At 49.2% G+C, this 19,946-nt stretch overlaps 1 protein-coding gene across 5 annotated transcripts in view; it reads left to right on the top strand.

The window, feature by feature from the left end:
- The window catches only part of MDM4 (MDM4 regulator of p53), a 214,033-nt gene that overhangs the window by 115,421 nt on the left and 78,666 nt on the right, over positions 1 to 19,946 (top strand). For all 5 annotated transcript variants that reach the window (XM_063955239.1, XM_063955236.1, XM_063955235.1 and 2 more), the window contains one exon: positions 16,158 to 16,310. In XM_063955239.1, coding sequence (XP_063811309.1) covers positions 16,158 to 16,310 — 153 coding nt within the window. The remainder of the gene's footprint in view (positions 1 to 16,157; positions 16,311 to 19,946) is intronic.

Genomic DNA, 19,946 nt, shown 5'->3' with positions numbered 1-19,946 from the left:
AGCTAAGATCTGGCGCTCAACCTCCATGCCATCAAACGTAGCCGCGGTAAGTCTTGATAGGCGAACAGCCCCTGTTGCAGAAGGTCCTCGTGAAGAGGAAGAGGCCTCTGTTCCTCCAGCAGTAATTCCAGAAGATCCGCATACCAAGCTCTCATTGGCCAGTCCGGAGCAATGAGGATCGTCTGAACTCTTGTTCTTTTTATTAGTTTGATTAATCCTTGGGATGAGTGGAAGTGGAGGGAACACATACACGTACTGGAACACCCACGGAGTTACCAGTGCGTTCACTGCCTGGGGGTCTCTCGACCTGGAACAGTACCTCCGAAGCGTCTTGTTGAGGCGAGAGGCCATCATGTTTACCTGAGGTACACCCCATCGGCTTGTCACCTCTGCGAACACCTCCGGGTGGAGGCCCCATTCTCCTGGATGGAGATCGTGTCTGCTGAGGAAGTTCACTTCCCAGTTGTCCAATCCCGGAATGAAGATTGCTGGTAGCGCCACTGCGTGCTTTTCTGCCCAGAGGAGGATTCTTGTCACCTCTGACATTGCCACTCTGCTCTTCGTTCCGCCCTGTCGGTTTATGTAGGACACTGCCGTTACATTGTCCAACTGAACCTGAATGGCCTGATCTTGCAGAAGATGTGCCGCTTGTAGAAGACCGTTGTATATGGACCTTAGTTCCAGAATGTTTATCGGAAGGATGGATTCCAGACTTAACCACTTTCCTTGGAAGTTTTCCCCTTAGGTGACCGCTCCCCAATGAGACTTGCAACCGTGGTTAGAAGGAACCAATTCTGAATCCCGAACCTGCGGCCCTCGAGTAGGTGAGAAGTTTGCAACCACCAGAGGAGTGAAATTCTGGCTTTTGGCAACAGGCGTATCTGCTGGTGCATGTGAAGATGTGATCCCGACCATTTGTCTAGGAGATCCAGTTGGAAGGACCTCGCATGGAATCTTCCATACCGAAGAGCCTCGTTAGGAGGCTACCATCTTCCCCAGAAGGCGTATGCACTGATGAACCGATACCCGGGCTGACTTCAGGACATTCCGTACCATTGATTGGATCGCAAACGCTTTCTCTACCAGTAGAAACACCCTCTGCACTTCTTCTGTGTCGAGTATCATCCCCAGGAAGGGCAGTCTCCTTGTCTGCTCCAAATGTGGCTTTGGAAGGTTCAGGATCCACCCATGATCCTGGAGTAGTCGAGTTGAGAGAGCAATACTCTGCAACAGCCTTTCCCTGGAAGATGCCTTTATCAGCAGATCGTCCAGATATGGAATTATGTTCACTCCTTGCCTGCGGAGGAGTAGCATCATCTCTGCCATGACCTTGATGAACACTCTCGGTGCTGTGGAGAGGCCAAAAGGCAGTGTCTGGAACTGATAGTGACGATCCAGCAGCGCAAATCTGAGATAAGCCTGGTGAGGCGGCCAGATTGGAATGTGAAGGTATGCATCCTTTATATCCAGGTATACCAGGAATTCCCCCTCCTCCAGACCTTAGATCACAGCTCTGAGACTCCATCTTAAATTTGAATTCCCTCAAGTAGGGGTTCAATGAGTTTAGGTTTAATATCGGCCTTACCGAACCATCCGGTTTCGGTACCACAAACAGGTTTGAGTAATAACCCTTGTGTTTTAGGTGAGGTGTAACTGGAACAATAACATTTGTTTGAACCAATTTTCGAATGGCTTCCTGCAGGATAGCACCATCTGTCAGCGAAACTGGTAATCCATATTTGAAGAATCTGAGGTGGAAGTTCCTGAAACTCCAGTCTGTAGCCCTGGGTAACAATGTCTGTCACCCAGGGGTCTAGGCATGATGACGCCCAGATGTGACTGAATTCTTTTAGTCTCGCTCCCACCTGCCCGATCTCCAGGCTGGGAGGTCCACCGTCATGCTGAAGATTTTGAGGAAGCAGAACCTGTTCTTAGAACCTGGTGGTGCAAGTTTTCTGTATTTTCCCCGATCACCCCTAAAGAAGGTTGAAGGGGATTTGGATTTTTTACATTTTGCTGTCCGAAAGGACTGCAGTGTAGACGTAGGATAAGATTTCCTAAGCGGTGGTGCTGCTGAGGGGAGAAAGGTTGACTTACTCGCAGTTGCCGTTTTAGATCCACGCATCCAATGCGTCTCCAAACAGAGCCTGACCTGTGAAGGGTAGGTTCTCTACACCTTTCTTGGATTCTTCATCCGCAGTCCATTGGCGTAGCCAGAGTCCTCTGCGTGCCGAGACCGCCATGAAAGTAGCCCTTGCATTCAGCATGCCAAGATCCTTCATGGCCTCCACCATGAAGCCAGCAGAATCCGGTATGTGACGTAAAAACAAGTAAATGTCACTCCTATCCATAGTATCAAAGTCCTCTAGTAATGTACCTGACCACTTTACTATGGCTTTAGAAATCCACGCACAAGCAATAGTGGGCTTTAAAGCCACGCCTGTAGCAGTGTATAGTGATTTGAGCGTAGTCTCAATCTTGCGGTCAGCCGGCTCTTTTAAGGCGGTTGAACCAGGGACAGGTAAAACCACCTTTTTAGACACCCTAGATACAGAAGCGTCTACTATAGGTGGGTTTTCCCACTTCTTTCTATCCTCTTCAGGGAATGGGAAAGCAATGAGAATTCTTTTAGGGATCTCTAATTTTTTCTCTGGGTTTTCCCAGGATTTTTCAAATAGAGTTGAACTCCTTAGAAGCCGGGAAGGTGAGCGAGGATTTCCTATTCTCTGTAAAATAAGATTCCTCTACTTGTTCAGGTACCTTCTCAGAAATATGTAAAATATCCCTAATGGCTTCAGTCATTAGCTGCACTCCTTTAGCAAGGGATGCATCACTCCCCTGCATATCCCAATCACCGTCTCCTGTATCAGAGTCGGTATCAGTGTCAACTTGCATTATCTTGGCAAGTGTACGTTTTTTCGGGTATGTAGGTGGGGTATTTGAGGAAGTAGTGGGAGCTGAATACTTCAAACCCTCTACAGATTTTCTCAAAAACTGCGTCTTTCTCATTATGTGACATCCTTGATGAAATCTGGGATATCATTCCCCTTAAAGAATCCACCCATGGGGGTTCGGATTCAGAAGGCTGGGAAAATCACATTGCAGTTCTGAGTACATGGAATAGACTCCTCAGGAGAAGATACACACACTGCAGCACATGACACAGAGCCCTTAGACATGGTAATATGGATATATACACTTACACACACATACAGGAAAATGTCAGACTTTCCCCCAGAGTACCTTCAGAGAGTCAGAGTATAAGGAGCCAGCCACCCAGCTCCCTGTGAGCAGTTTTGGTAAAAGCCCGGCGCTGACTAACTAACCTTAATAGGTTAATTAGTACTAACTACACTCTCTCTTCAACCCCCTCCCTCCCCCCATACCCCCCCCCCCCCCCCCTTCCACCATCTATAACACCCTGGTACCACAGAGGATAACTGGAGTTATGTGGGGGTCAGCGTCCAGCCTCAGTGAACTTCAGGGAGAAAATGGCGCTGGTGAGTGCTGGATCTGCTCTAAGGAGAAACCCCGCCCCCTGTAATGGCGCGCGGCTTCCCGCACAATTAGGTTATACTGGTCTGAGGTCTTTGATGCTAACAGCAGGATTAGCCCCTGTTAGCTGTATTTACCAGTCTTAGGGGTGATCGCGCTGGCCCGGGCTGCCGGCTCTGTACTCGCTACTCTTCTTTCTTCTGGCTCTGTTAGGGGGTGGTGGCCATGCTGCGGGAGTGAGTGGTCGCCTCGTGGGCTTGCGATCAGCACCCTCAGGAGCTCAGTGTCCTGTCAGCGGAGATAGAGAACCATTAACTTCAAGAGTTGGTTCCTACTCTCCCCCCTCCCTAAGTCCCACGAAGCAGGGAGGCTGTTGCCAGCAGCCTCCCTGTACCTAACAACTCTTAGAAAAAAATAAAACTAGAAAAACTCCTAGGAGCTCCCCTAGCTGTGACCTGCTCCTCGGGCACGTTTTCTAAACAGTCTGGTAGGAGGGGGCATAAAGGGAGGAGCCAGCCCACACTATTGAACTCTTAAAGTGCCAGTGGCTCCCAAAGGACCCGTCTATACCCCATGGTACTAAATGGACCCCAGCATCCTCTAGGACGTAAGCGAAAATAGGATTTTAATACCTACTGGTAAATCCTTTTCTCGTAGTCATAAGAGATATTGGGGGTCATTTCGAGTTGATCGCTCGCTAACAGTTTTTAGCAGCCGTGCAAATGCATAGTCACCGCCCAGGGGGGAGTGTATATTCGCTTTGCAGGAGTGCGAACGCCTGTGCAGCAGAGCGCCTGCAAACACATTTTGTGCAAAACAAGACCAGCCCTGTAGTTACCTATCCTGTGCGATGATTGCTGCGACGAGTTACACGGTAATGACATCAGGTACCTGCCCAGCAAACGGCCGTCCACGCCTGCGTTTTTCCAAACATGCTCAGAAAACTCAGTTGACACCCAGAAACGCCCTCTTTCTGTCAATCTGCTTGCGTTCGGCTGTGCGAATGGAATCGTCGCTAGAACCAGTGCAAAACCACAAAGGACTTCGTAGCCGTACGACGCGCAGATTAGCTGTTTTTTTCACTGATCGCTACGCAGCCAACAACGGCAGCTAGCAATCAACTCGGAATGACCCCCATTGGGTGCCAGTCTCAGTGCGTTGACTTTTCTGCAGGTTCTTGGTCTATAGTTACCTGTTCAGCTGTCGCTGCTGCTGTTACCAGCCATTGCTGGTTGTTGTATGTTAGTGCTGTGCCCGTGTGTAAATCTCACCACCCTTTCTGTTATGTACTTCTCTCGTATATGTCCTCTTTCGGGCACGTTTTTACCTATAACTGCCTGTGGGAGGGGGGCATAGAGGGGCGGAGCCAGCACACCCAGTTGAAGAAATTTAAAGTGCACTGGCTGCTTTGGACCCTGTCTATACCCCATTACTAGTTTCTCCCAATTTCCCTTATGGACTACGAGAAAAGGATTTACTGGTAGGTAAGTAAAATCCTATTTTTTGCCCTTTTTTTTACAGGTCTGAGTTGAACACAGCAGCTGCATTTTATGCCAGCGTCCTGGGTAACTGTGCACTGTGCTTTTGTCCCATTGGTGGACTGAAGAAGATACATATTCTGTCAGTGTGGTGTGGAATGCGTGGTGCAGTTTTAGGATAGGTGTATTTGGGCAAATTGCTTTGTATCTGTTTAATAGTTTTTAATTATATTGAGTAAACAAAGAAAAAATGTTGCTCCAAATGGACAGTCTGAGCCTCATGTAATGTGTATAGTGTCTGTTTTATAAATATTGTTTTTGTACTGGATGCCTACATATAAGCGGCACATACATACCTTTTATGATTGACGTAATAATGGATACTATGCAAATTCTATAATGTTTGATTGTATTTGCCAGCACCACGCTTCTGTTGCCAAGGAATTTAGATTTCTCTGACGTCCTAGTGGATGCTGGGAACTCCGTAAGGACCATGGGGAATAGCGGCTCCGCAGGAGACTGGGCACATCTAAAGAAAGCTTTAGGACTATCTGGTGTGCACTGGCTCCTCCCCCTATGACCCTCCTCCAAGCCTCAGTTAGATTTTTGTGCCCGACCGAGCAGGGTGCAATCTAGGGGGCTCTCCTGAGCTTCTTAGTGAAAGTTTAGTTTTAGGTTTTTTATTTTCAGTGAGACCTGCTGGCAACAGGCTCACTGCATCGAGGGACTAAGGGGAGAAGAAGCGAACCTGCCTGCTTGCAGCCAGCTTGGGCTTCTTGGGCTACTGGACACCATTAGCTCCAGAGGGATCGAACACAGGCCCAGCCTCGGAGTCCGGTCCCAGAGCCGCGCCGCCGGCCCCCTTACAGAGCCAGAAGCAAGAAGAGGTCCGGAAAATCGGCGGCAGAAGACATCAGTCTTCATCAAGGTAGCGCACAGCACTGCAGCTGTGCGCCATTGCTCCTCATGCACACCTCACACTGCGGTCACTGATGGGTGCAGGGCGCTGGGGGGGGGGGGGGGCGAAGGGCGCCCTGAGCAGCAATATTAACACCTTGGCTGGCAAAAATACATTGCATATAACCCCCAGGGCTATATGGATGTACATTAACCCCTGCCAGAATCCATAAAAATGCGGGAGAAAAGTCAGCGAAAAAGGGGCGGAGCTATCTCCTTCAGCACACTGGCGCCATTTTTCCCTCACAGCTCCGTTGGAGGGAAGCTCCCTTGCTCTCCCCTGCAGTTAATACACTACAGAAAGGGTTAAAAAGAGAGGGGGGGCACAATTTAGGCGCAGTATACAATATATATGCAGCTATAAGGGAAAACACTTTTTTATAGGTGCTATCCCTGTGATATATAGCGCCCTGGTGTGTGCTGGCATACTCTCCCTCTGTCTCCCCAAAGGGCTTTGTGGGGTCCTGTCCTCTGTCAGAGCATTCCCTGTGTGTGTGCTGTGTGTCGGTACGGCTGTGTCGACAGGTATGTGGAGGATAATGAGGTGGAGGCGGAGCGAATGCCTGTAAATATGTTGTCACCCCCTGCGGGGTCGACACCGGTGTGGTTGAACTTATGGAAGGATTACGTGAAAGTGTCAACTCCTTACATAAAAGGTCGACGACACGGAACAGCCGGCTACTCGGCTTGTGCCTGTTCCAGCGTCTCAAATGTCATGGGGGGCTCTAAAATCGCCCGCTACCTCAGATAACAGACACAGATGTCGACACGGATACTGACTCCAGTGTCGACATCGATGAGACTGGTGTACCCTCCAAATAGGTCCACCCGTTACAGGATTGAGGCAATGAAAAATGTATTACACATTTATGATTATACCCCAGGTACCACATAAAAGGGTATTGTGTTTGGTGAGAGAAAACTATCAGTAGTTTCTCTGACGTCCTAGTGGATGCTGGGACTCCGTCAGGACCAAGGGGGATAGCGGCTCCGCAGGAGACAGGGCACAAAATTTAAAAGTTTGACCACTAGGTGGTGTGTACTGGCTCCTCCCCCTATGACCCTCCTCCAAGCCTCAGTTAGGTTTTTGTGCCCGTCCGAGCAGGATGCAATCTAGGTGGCTCTCCTAAAGAGCTGCTTAGAAAAAGTTTGTTAGGTTTTTTATTTTCAGTGAGTCCTGCTGGCAACAGGCTCACTGCAACGAGGGACTTAGGGGAGAAGAAGTGAACTCACCTGCGTGCAGGATGGATTTGCTTCTTAGGCTACTGGACACTAGCTCCAGAGGGACGATCACAGGTACAGCCTGGATGGGTCACCGGAGCCGCGCCGCCGACCCCCTTGCAGATGCCGAATAGAGAAGAGGTCCAGAAACCGGCGGCAGAAGACGTCTCAGTCTTCATGAGGTAGCGCACAGCACTGCAGCTGTGCGCCATTGCTCTCCGCACACTTCACACCAGCGGTCACTGAGGGTGCAGGGCGCTGGGGGGGGGCGCCCTGGGCAGCAATGTAATATACCTATTCTGGCTAAAATATATCACATATAGCCCCTGGGGCTATATGGATGTATTTAACCCCTGCCAGGTTCCAAAAAAAAAGGGAGAAGAAGCCCGCCGAAAAGGGGGCGGGGCCTATTCTCCTCAGCGCACAGCGCCATTTTCCTGCCCAGCTCCGCTGCGAGGAAGGCTCCCAGGACTCTCCCCTGCACTGCACTACAGAAACAGGGTAAAAACAGAGAGGGGGGGCACTTATTGGCGATATTTATAATATTTGAGCTGCTATAAAGGGAACACACTTATTAAGGTTGTCCCTATATATATTTATAGCGCTTGGGTGTGTGCTGGCAAACTCTCCCTCTGTCTCCCCAAAGGGCTAGTGGGGTCCTGTCTTCTATCAGAGCATTCCCTGTGTGTCTGCTGTGTGTCGGTACGTGTGTGTCGACATGTATGAGGACGATGTTGGCGTGGAGGCGGAGCAATTGCCTGTAATGGTGATGTCACCCCCTAGGGAGTCGACACCAGAATGGATGGCTTTGTTTATGGAATTACGGAATAGTGTCAGCACGCTACAAAAGTCGGTTGACGACATGAGACAGCCGGCAAACCAGTTAGTACCTGTCCAGGCGTCTCAGACACCGTCAGGGGCTGTAAAACGCCCTTTACCTCAGTCGGTCGACACAGACCCAGACACTGACACTGAATCCAGTGTCGACGGTGAAGAAACAAACGTATTTTCCAGTAGGGCCACACGTTATATGATCACGGCAATGAAGGAGGCTTTGCATATCTCTGATACTGCAAGTACCACAAAAAGGGGTATTATGTGGGGTGTGAAAAAACTACCGATAGTTTTTTCTGAATCAGAGGAACTGAATGAAGTGTGTGATGAAGCGTGGGTTACCCCAGATAGAAAACTGCTAATTTCAAAGAAGTTATTGGCATTATACCCTTTCCCGCCAGAGGTTAGGGCGCGCTGGGAAACACCTCCTAGGGGTGGATAAGGCGCTCACACGCTTATCAAAGCAAGTGGCGTTACCGTCTCCTGATACGGCCGCCCTCAAGGATCCAGCTGATAGGAGGCTGGAGAATACATTAAAAAGTATATACACACATACGGGTGTTATACTGAGACCAGCAATCGCCTCAGCCTGGATGTGCAGTGCTGGCGTGGCTTGGTCGGAGTCACTGTCTGAAAATATTGATACCCTGGATAGGGACAGTATTTTACTGACTATAGAGCAGTTAAAGGATGCATTTCTTTATATGCGAGATGCACAGAGAGATATTTGCACTCTGGCATCAAGAGTAAGTGCGATGTCCATATCTGCCAGAAGAAGTTTATGGACGCGCCAGTGGTCAGGTGATGCGGATTCCAAACGACATATGGAAGTATTGCCGTATAAGGGGGAGGAATTATTTGGGGTCGGTCTATCGGATCTGGTGGCCACGGCAACGGCCGGAAAATCCACCTTTTTACCCCAGGTCACCTCCCAGCAGAAAAAGCCGCAGGCTTTTCAGCCGCAGTCCTTTCGTTCCTATAAGAACAAACGAGCAAAAGGACATTCCTATTTGCCCCGAGGCAAAGGAAAGGGTAAGAGACTGCAACAAGCAGCTCCTTCCCAGGAGCAGAAGCCCTCCCCGGCTTCTACAAAGGCGTCAGCATGACGCTGGGACCTTACAAGCAGACTCAGGGGCGGTGGGGGGTCGCCTCAAACATTTCAGCGCACAGTGGGCTCACTCGCAGGTGGACCCCTGGATCCTGCAGGTAGTATCTCAGGGTTACAGGTTGGAATTCGAGAAGTCCCCTCCTTGCCGTTTCCTAAAGTCTGCTTTGCCAACGTCTCCCTCCGACAGGGCGACGGTATTGGAGGCCATTCACAAGCTGTATTCTCAGCAGGTGATAGTCAAGGTACCCCTCCTACAACAGGGACAGGGGTATTACTCCACGCTATTTGTGGTACCGAAGCCGGACGGCTCGGTAAGACCGATTCTAAATCTAAAATCTCTGAACCTGTACATACAAAAATTCAAGTTCAAGATGGAGTCACTCAGAGCAGTGATAGCGAATCTGGAAGAAGGGGATTTTATGGTGTCCTTGGACATCAAGGATGCTTACCTTCATGTTCCAATTTGTCCTTCACACCAAGGGTACCTCAGGTTCGTGGTCCAAAACTGTCATTATCAGTTTCAGACGCTGCCGTTTGGATTGTCCACGGCACCCCGGGTCTTTACCAAGGTAATGGCCGAAATGATGATCCTTCTTCGAAGAGAAGGCGTCTTAATTATCCCTTACTTGGACGATCTCCTGATAAGGGCAAGATCCAGAGAACAGCTGGAGGTCGGAGTAGCACTAACCCAAGTAGTGCTCCAACAACACGGGTGGATTCTGAATTTTCCAAAATCCCAACTGATCCCGACGACACGTCTGTTGTTCCTAGGGATGATTCTGGACACTGTTCAGAAAAAGGTATTTCTTCCGGAGGAGAAAGCCAGGGAGTTATCCGATCTAGTCAGGAACCTCCTAAAACCAGGAAAAGTATCTGTGCATCAATGCACAAGAGTCCTGGGAAAAATGGTAGCTTCTTACGAAGCGATTCCATTCGGCAGATTCCATGCACGAACTTTTCAGTGGGATCTGCTGGACAAATGGTCCGGATCGCATCTGCAGATGCATCAGCGGATAAAATTGTCCACAAGGACAAGAGTGTCTCTGCTATGGGTTCATCCCGGGAGTGGACAACTGGGAAGCAGACTTCCTCAGCAGACACGATCTGCACCCGGGAGAGTGGGGACTTCATCCAGAAGTCTTCCACATGATTGTGGTCCATTGGGAAAGACCAATGGTGGACATGATGGCGTCCCGCCTCAACAAAAAACTGGACAGGTATTGCGCCAGGTCAAGAGACCCTCAGGCAATAGCTGTAGACGCTCTGGTAACACCATGGGTGTACCAGTCAGTGTATGTGTTTCCTCCTCTGCCTCTCATACCAAAAGTACTGAGAATTATACGGCAAAGGGGAGTAAGAACGATACTCGTGGCTCCGGATTGGCCAAGAAGAACTTGGTACCCGGAACTTCAGGAGATGCTCACGGAAGATCCGTGGCCTCTACCTCTAAGACGGGACCTGCTTCAGCAGGGACCGTGTCTATTCCAAGACTTACCGCGGCTGCGTTTGACGGCATGGCGGTTGAACGCCGAATCCTAAGGGAAAAAGGCATTCCGGAAGAGGTCATCCCTACCCTGGTAAAAGCCAGGAAGGAGGTGACTGCACAACATTATCACCGCATTTGGAGAAAATATGTTGCGTGGTGTGAGGCCAGGAAGGCCCCGACGGAGGAATTTCAACTGGGTCGATTCCTACATTTCCTGCAAACAGGATTGTCTATGGGCCTCAAATTAGGGTCCATTAAGGTTCAAATTTCGGCCCTGTCGATTTTCTTCCAGAAAGAATTGGCTTCAGTTCCTGAAGTCCAGACTTTTGTAAAAGGAGTACTACATATACAGCCCCCGGTTGTGCCCCCAGTGGCACCGTGGGATCTTAATGTAGTTTTGGATTTTCTCAAATCCCATTGGTTTGAGCCACTCAAATCGGTGGATTTGAAATATCTTACATGGAAAGTAACCATGCTACTGGCCCTGGCTTCAGCCAGGAGAGTGTCAGAATTGGCGGCTTTATCGTATAAAAGCCCATATCTGATTTTCCATTCGGACAGGGCAGAACTGCGGACGCGTCCTCACTTTCTGCCTAAGGTGGTTTCAGCGTTTCACCTGAACCAGCCTATTGTGGTGCCTGCGGCTACTAGCGATCTGGAGGATTCCAAGTTGCTGGACGTTGTCAGAGCATTGAAAATATATATTTCAAGGACGGCTGGAGTCAGAAAATCTGACTCGCTGTTTATACTGTATGCACCCAGCAAGCTGGGTGCTCCTGCTTCTAAGCAGACGATTGCTCCTTGGATTTGTAGCACAATTCAACTTGCACATTCTGTGGCAGGCCTGCCACAGCCTAAATCTGTCAAGGCCCATTCCACAAGGAAGGTGGGCTCATCTTGGGCGGCTGCCCGAGGGGTCTCGGCATTACAACTCTGCCGAGCAGCTACGTGGTCAGGGGAGAACACGTTTGTAAAATTCTACAAATTTGATACCCTGGCTAAGGAGGACCTGAAGTTCTCTCATTCGGTGCTGCAGAGTCATCCGCACTCTCCCGCCCGTTTGGGAGCTTTGGTATAATCCCCATGGTCCTGACGGAGTCCCAGCATCCACTAGGACGTCAGAGAAAATAAGATTTTACTTACCGATAAATCTATTTCTCGTAGTCCGTAGTGGATGCTGGGCGCCCATCCCAAGTGCGGATTGTCTGCAATACTTGTACATAGTTATTGTTACAAAAAAATCGGGTTGTTATTGTTGTGAGCCGTCTGTTCAGAGGCTCCTACGTTTGTCATACTGTTAACTGGGTTCAGATCACAAGTTGTACGGTGTGATTGGTGTGGCTGGTACGAGTCTTACCCGGGATTCAAAATCCTTCCTTATTGTGTACGCTCGTCCGGGCACAGTATCCTAACTGAGGCTTGGAGGAGGGTCATAGGGGGAGGAGCCAGTACACACCACCTAGTGGTCAAACTTTTAAATTTTGTGCCCTGTCTCCTGCGGAGCCGCTATCCCCCTTGGTCCTGACGGAGTCCCAGCATCCACTACGGACTACGAGAAATAGATTTATCGGTAAGTAAAATCTGAGAAATTAAATGAGGTGTGAGAGGAAGAGTGGTCTTCCCCCGGTAAGAAATTGATAATTTGTACAACGGTTATTGGCAGCGTACCCTTTCCCGCCAGAGGATAGGTCACGCGGGGAAACACCCCATAGGGTAGATACAGCGCTTGCACGCTTATCAGAAAAGGTGGCACTACCGTCTCCGGGTACGGCCGCCCTGAAGGAACCTGCTGATAGAAAGCAGGAGGTTACCCTATAAGATATGGTCACACACTAGGGCATTATATTGCGACCAGCCGTTGCTTCGGCATGGATGTGCAGTGCTCCCGCTGCGTGGTCAGATTCCCTGTCGGAAAATAACTATGGATAGGGACAATATTTTGCTGAAAATAGAGCATATAAAAGATGTGGTCTTAACCCATCTTGAAATTAAAATACTTGAACTTTTATATCAGAAGATTCAAGTTCAAGATGGAATCGCTCAGGGCGCTTATTACGAGCCTGGACGAGGGGGATTACAGGGTCTCCCTGGACATCAAGGATGCGTACCTGCATGTCCCCATTTACCCCCCTCACCAGGAGTACCTCAGATATGTGGTACAGGACTGTCACTATCAGTTCCAGACGCGGCCGTTGGAGTTGTCCACGGCACCGAAGGTCTTTACCTAGGTAATGGCCGAAGTGATGATACTCCTTCGCAAGAAGGAAGTTTTTATTATCCCGTACTTGGACGATCTCCTGATAAAGGCGAGGTCCAAAGAACAGTTGGTAGTGGGGGTAGCACTCTCTCGGGAAGTGCTACAACAACACGACTGGATTCTCAATATTCCAAAGTCACAGCTGGTCCCGACGACACGTCCTCTGTTCCTGGGAGTGTTTATGAAGACCAGAAAAGAGTGTTTCTTCCAGTGGAAAAAGCCGAGGAGTTGTCATCTCTAGTCAGAGACATCCTAAAACCAGGACAGGTGTTGGTACATCAATGCACACGAGTCCTGGGAAAAATGGTAGCTTCGTACGAAGCATAATTCCATTCGGAAGACTCCACGCAAGGACGTTCCAGTGGGACCTGTGGGACTAATGGTCCGGGTCCCATCTACAGATACAACAGCGGATAACCCTGTCAGCAAGAAACAGGGTGTCGCTGCTGTGGTGGCTGCAGAGGGCCGCAGATTCGGAATACAGGACTGGGTCCTGGTGACCACGGATGCCAGCCTTCGGGGCTGGGGTGCAGTCACACAGGGAAGAAATTTCCAAGGAGATTTCGCTTCACATAAATATTCTGCAGCTAAGGGCCATTTACAATGCCCTAAGCCAAGCAAGGCCCCTGCTTCAGAACCAGACGGTACTGATCCAATCAGACGACATCACGGCGGTCGCCCATGTAAACAGACAGGGCGACGCAAGAAGCAGGATGGCGATGGCAGAAGCCACAAGGATTCTCCGATGGGCGACCTACACCCAGGAGAATGGGGACTTCATCCAGAAGTTTTCCAAATGCGGGTAAACCGTTGGGAATGACCACGGGTGGACATGATGGCGTCCCGCCTCAACAAGAAGTTGAAAAGATATTGCGCCAGGTCAAGGGACCCTCAGGCGATCGCAGGGGACGCTCTAGTGACACCGTGGGTGTACCAGTCGGTTTATGTGTCTCCTCCTCTACCTCTCATACCCAAGGTACTGAGAATAATAAGAAGGCGAGGAGTGAAAACCATACTCGGGGTTCCGGATTGGCCATGAAGAGCTTGGTACCCGGAACTTCAAGAGATGCTGGCAGAGGACCCTTGGCCTCTGCCGCTCAGACAAGACCTGCTGCAGCAGGGACCCTGTCTGTTCCAAGACTTACCGCGGCTGCGTTTGACGGCATGGCGGTAGAACACCGGATCCTAAAGGAAAAGGGTATTCCGAAGGAAGTCATCCCTACCCAGATCATAGCCAGGAAGGATGTCACCGCAAGACATTATCGCCGCGTTTGGCGAAAATTTGTTGCTTGGTGGGAGGCCATGAAGGCCCCGACGGAGGAATTTCAACTATGTCGATTCCTGCACTTCCTGCAAGCAGGGGTGACGTTTGGGCCTCAAATTGGGGTCCATCAAGGTCCAGATTTCGGCTCTGTCGATTTTCTTCCAGAAAGAACTGGCTTCACTGCCTGAAGTTCAGACTTTGGTTAAAGGAGTACTACATATTCAGCCTCCTTTTGTGCCTCCTGTGGCACTTTTTGGATCTCAACGTGGTGTTGGATTTCCTAAAGTCGCATTGGTTGAGCCACTTAAAACCATGGAGCTAAAGTATCTCGCGTGGAAAGTGGTCATGCTGTTGGCCTTGGCCAGGCGTGTGTCAGAATTGGCGGCTTTGTCATGTAAAAGGCCTTATCTGATTTTCTATATGGATAGGGCAGAGTTGAGGACTCGTCCTCAGTTTCTCCCGAAGGTGGTCTCAGGTTTTTACTTGAACCAACCTATTGTGGTGCCTGCGGCTACTGGGGACTTGGAGGATTCCAAGTTGCTGGACGTAGTCAGGGCCCTGAAAATTTTATTTTTCCAGGACGGCTGGAGTCAGGAAAACTGACTCGCTGTTTATCCTGATGGCACCCAACAAGCTGGGTGCTCCTGCTTCTAAGCAGTCTATTGCGCGCTGGATTTGTAGCACTATTCAGCTGGCGCATTCTGCGGTAGGATTACCGCAGCCTAAATCAATAAAAGCCCATTCCACAAGGACGGTGGGCTCATCTTGGGCGGCTGCCCGAGGGGTCTCGGCTTTACAACTTTGCCGAGCAGCTACTTGGTCAGGGGCAAACACGTTTGCAAAATTCTACGAATTTGATACCCTGGCTGAGGAGGACCTGGAGTTCTCTCATTCGGTGCTGCAGAGTCATCCGCACTCTCCCGCCCGTTTGGGAGCTTTGGTATAATCCCCATGGTCCTTACGGAGTTCCCAGCATCCACTAGGACGTCAGAGAAAATAAGAATTTACTTACCGATAATTCTATTTCTCGTAGTCCGTAGTGGATGCTGGGCGCCCATCCCAAGTGCGGATTGTCTGCAATACTTGTACATAGTTATTGTTAACTAATCGGGTTCTTGTTGTGAGCCATCTATTCAGAGGCTCCTCTGTTATCATGCTGTTAACTGGGTTTCATATCACAAGTTGTACGGTGTGATTGGTGTGGCTGGTATGAGTCTTACCCGGGATTCAAAATCCTTCCTTATTGTGTACGCTCGTCCGGGCACAGTATCCTAACTGAGGCTTGGAGGAGGGTCATAGGGGGAGGAGCCAGTGCACACCAGATAGTCCTAAAGCTTTCTTTAGATGTGCCCAGTCTCCTGCGGAGCCGCTATTCCCCATGGTCCTTACGGAGTCCCCAGCATCCACTACGGACTATGAGAAATAGAATTATCGGTAAGTAATTTCTTATTTTTTTTTCTTATTCAGATTGCACCACCTTATAAAATGTATACACTGAATGCTCTAATGTGGTGGTCGGGGCACAGGTGTTATGTTTTTGCAGATTTTACTCAAACTTTCTTAAATTAGACTTGCTTGAGACACGTAAGATTGCATTTTGAATGTAGTTTGTCATCAAACTATGGAGGGCCTTCATGTTTGCCATTTTTAAAATGGCTGGATGTTATGGTTGTAAGCTGCTGCTCAGAAGCCCAAGTCTGCATGATTACATCTTTTGCTTGGCCTTTCTGCTCATAACCATTCCCTGTAGCATCACGCAGGCCATGTTTTATGCTCGAGCTGTGAAACAGACCATGGTGCAGACCCCTAGGGTCTGGAACAAAGGTAGTTTCTTTTGTAACCTAGTGGAAGACCAAATCACAGACCTACATCCATGTTTAGCAGAGGTCTGGGAGATGATCCAGTACAGTATAAATGCAGGATGCAAACATGCTAGTGTACATGCAAGTTTATGGTCAGCATCTTTTGATTATTTGTTTTGAATGTTTTTTTGTTTTACATTTTAATAGATTAAACCATGATTACGTCTATATTGTATCATTTCCCTCCTTTTGCAGGATATAGATACAGCCCTTGTTTCAGACACAACTGATGACTTGTGGTTCCTAAATGACAATCGGTCAGATCAAGTCAATGTAGAGGTGAAAGTGGAGGCTCAAGAATCCAAAGACAGTGAGGTTGAGGAAGTGAGAGAAGAGGAGGACAAAAAGGTTAGTGCCGTAACCTGCTACTTTCACCATTGTTGCTTACTGTAGCACTGATCATGTGTTACTCCCAGCTCCATGTTCACTTTCATTCTAACCAGCAGGGCATATAACCTAATCTCCTTATAGGAAGTAGTCATTGGTTACAAATCTGTGCCAAATAAGATAAAAAAAGTGGTATGTATATATGTGTACGTGTGTGTGTATGTATATGTGTATGTATAATTTATAGTCTGCACCCAGTGACATGTAGGTGCATCCAATGTTTTGGTTTTAATAACTTTCTTCAAGGACCTACGCCTGCCTGCCTGTCACTCTGCTGGTTTATACACACAGGTCCTCTGAGTACCGCCCATCTCTCTGTTGCTGTGCATTTTCCTGTGGAGGGCACCGAGGCATCTACATCATTTGAATTTGCATGAGTGCTGAACTTTTGTTTTAAATGGTTTAACAACAATTGGAAATGAATTGTACCTTACTGCATTTATATTATGGAAGATTTGTGTGTTTAGCAAAACAGTGCAAATGCAACATTGTTTGCTTGGCATACACCAGTAGTTCTCAAACTGTGTGCCGTGGCACCCTTGCAGGGCAGGGGCGTGCCGAGTAGGTGGTCCATGGCCAATTCAAATTAGTTATGGTCAATGTAATAGGCAAAACCAATGCTGGTGGCTGCCAATCATAACCTATGTGGACAAACAGCATCAAATTCTGTCCCTCACCACAATTGAACCCAAGGATTACATTTAAACACAATTTATTTAATTTAATATTTCTAAATTTCTCACGTCCTAGTGGATACTGGGGTCTTGTACTTTAGTACCATGGGGTATAGATCGGGTCCACTGGAGCCTGGAACTTTAAAACCTTAAGTATGTGTGCTGGCTCCACCCCTCTGCCACTCCTACCAGACTCCGTTTAGAAAAATGTGCCCAGGAGCTGGGTGCATGTCTCTGGAGCTTCAGAGAGTTTCCTTTATTTTTTTTTAGTTTATTATTTTCAGGTAGCTCTGGTTGTCAACCAGTCTACCTGCTTCGTGGGACTTAGAGGGGGGACCGAACCAACCTCCTGAGGGTTAATGGTTCGTAATCCCAGCTGACAGGACACTGAGCTCCCGAGGTACTGTTCACACATCGTTGTGTGCCCACGCCAGCAGCTATCCGCCACCCTTTAACAGATGCCGAAGCTACAAGGTGCGGTGAGTGTTACATCGGGGTCCCGGTTAGTGGGTCCCCGGTGCAGTTTTGGCGGCAAGTCACACGGCGGTGCCCGCCACGTACAAACTGGCTGAGCTGTTGCTCCGCAGTGCTCACTGTCTCAAGGCATTGTGTGGACTGTGCAATACATTTCTGATGTTTGTTGTAACGTGGGCAGTATAATCTATGATACTGGCGGTGCGCCATTGCAAGGGACGGGGTTTCCCGGAGCGGGACCAGCGGCGGGAAGGCGCCATTTCCCTTCTACTGCCGATCATCAAGGCTGCATGCACGCTGCTCCTCCAGGACCCACGCTGTTACAGGTTATAAGACTGGTACCAGGGGGGAGCAGGTTATAAGACATAGACAGGGGGGGAGCATGCCAGCGGTAGCGCCACTGCACTACTATTAGGTCATACACATATTCCAACACATTGTGCTGCTGTTCTGTGTGCTGGTGTCCGCTCCTTAGTGTCACTCCAGGTGCTCTCTAGGGTCTGTGCGGAGGTGTTCGTCAGTGGGCTGCGATCTGTTACAGTTGTGTAAGATGTCTATTGACATGGTCATGTGTGCTGCTTGTAACTCTACCCCGTCTGTAGCGGGGTCACTCATGTGTGAGCAATGTTCTTTATCTCCACAGGGACCCAGCTCACAGGCACTTGACTGATTAGATAGCTTTGAAAGCATGATTGAGAATGTAGAGAATGTAAATTCAGAATTAGCTGCTGTTAAAAGAGAGAGACAGGTGTTAAAGCACTCTATTGATTGTGTGGCTAAAGCAGCAGATACCAAGAAGGCTTCTCGGCCCCCTCTAGTGGTTTCACATAAACTCTCACTGCCACGGGTGCTCCAGTCTGATTCTGTTCAGCCTGATGTGGTTGATGATGATATGGATGAGGACAGCACTCTGTCCCCTGGTGTGGAGGCCCTCATTTATGCTGTAAGAGATTCTTCACATACCGGATCAGGAGGCAGAACCCGATGAGGAGTTGTATTTTAATGTTAGACCTAAGACCTCAGCCACTTTTCCTGTGTCAAAGGAATTGGACTCCCTGGCCATGAAGGCTTGGGTAAACCCTGACTAGAAGTTTTTTAAAATTCCTCAGAGGTTTCTATCCACTTTTCCCCTCCTAGCTGAGGATAGGAAGGTATGGGAACCCCCCCCTGTCAGTCGATACGTCTGTCTACAGATTGTCTATGAAATTGGTACTGCCGGTGCCAGGGGCTATATACGTGAAAGCCAGCTGACAGTATAATTGAGACCACGCTCAAGGCAATTTATACGGCAGCAGGAGCAGCACAACGCCCCACAGTTGTTTGTGGGTGGATTTCCAGGGCAATGGTCAAGAGGTCTGATACTGTTAATGATGGTTTAGACTCTCTGCCGTGGGATGAGGTCATTACTCTGCTGCAACACATACAGGATGCTGCAAATTTTATGAGTGAGGCCATTAAGGAATTGTGTAAGATAAATGGCCGCACTACTGCTATGGCAGTGTCAGCACTCAGGGCTCTGTGGTTGCGACAATGGTCAGCGGACGCGGATTCCAAAAATGGGTGTAGAAAATCTTCCCTTTTTTTTTCCCTTTTCAAGGTGATGCCTTGTTTGAGGATGAATTGAATAAATGGACCTCCCAGGCAACAGCGGGTAAGTATGCTTATCTGCCGCCAGCCACGCCACCTGCTCGACGTTCTTACACAGGTCCCTCCTTGCAGTCCTTTCATGTGGCAAGGTTCAGAGGCAGGGGCCGAGGGGTCTTCACTACTTCCAGAGGATCTCGTGGTAAGACCCGTAAACCTGCAACTGCTGTCTCCCTGGACCAGACCACCGGATCCCCTGCTGCTAAGCCTTCCGCATGACGGCGACTTTCAGGTGGGTGCTCGCCTTCAACACATCGCCCACTTGTGGGTGGAGTCCTGCCGGAATCCTTGGGTGAGGGATCTCATTTCCCAAGGACACCGGCTGGAATTTCAAGCACTTCCTCCTCACAGATTTTTCAAATCGGGCTTATCAGTTTTACCTGAAGCAAAAGTTACCTTGCAAGAAGCAATTCAAAAGCTTTTGCGGACAGGGTTGGTAGTTCCAGTACCACCTCCTTTACACAAAAGGGGGTTTTACTCCAGTCTTTGTCGTTCCAAAACTGGAAGGTTCAGTGTGGCCCGTCTTAAACCTGAAGTCTCTAAATTCGTATCTGCGGGTGTTCAAATTCAGGATGGAATCCCTGTGGGCAGTGGTGTCCGGTTTGGAGGAGGGGGAATTCTTAGTATCCTTGAATGTCAAGGATGCTTACCTACACATTCCCATGTGGCCCCCTCATCAGGCTTACCTCAGATTCGCCATCTTGGACGACCACTTCCAGTTTCAGGCCTTGCCCTTTGGCCTGTCCACAGCTCCGAGGGTCTTCACCAAAGTCATGGCGGAGATGATGCTGCAGCTGCGCAGGAT

Source organism: Pseudophryne corroboree, chromosome 2 (assembly GCF_028390025.1).
Source record: "Pseudophryne corroboree isolate aPseCor3 chromosome 2, aPseCor3.hap2, whole genome shotgun sequence".
NCBI classification, from domain to species: Eukaryota; Metazoa; Chordata; class Amphibia; order Anura; family Myobatrachidae; genus Pseudophryne; species Pseudophryne corroboree.
The sequence above is the reverse complement of the archived record's forward strand: the minus strand, read 5'-3'. Positions and strand labels throughout refer to the sequence as shown.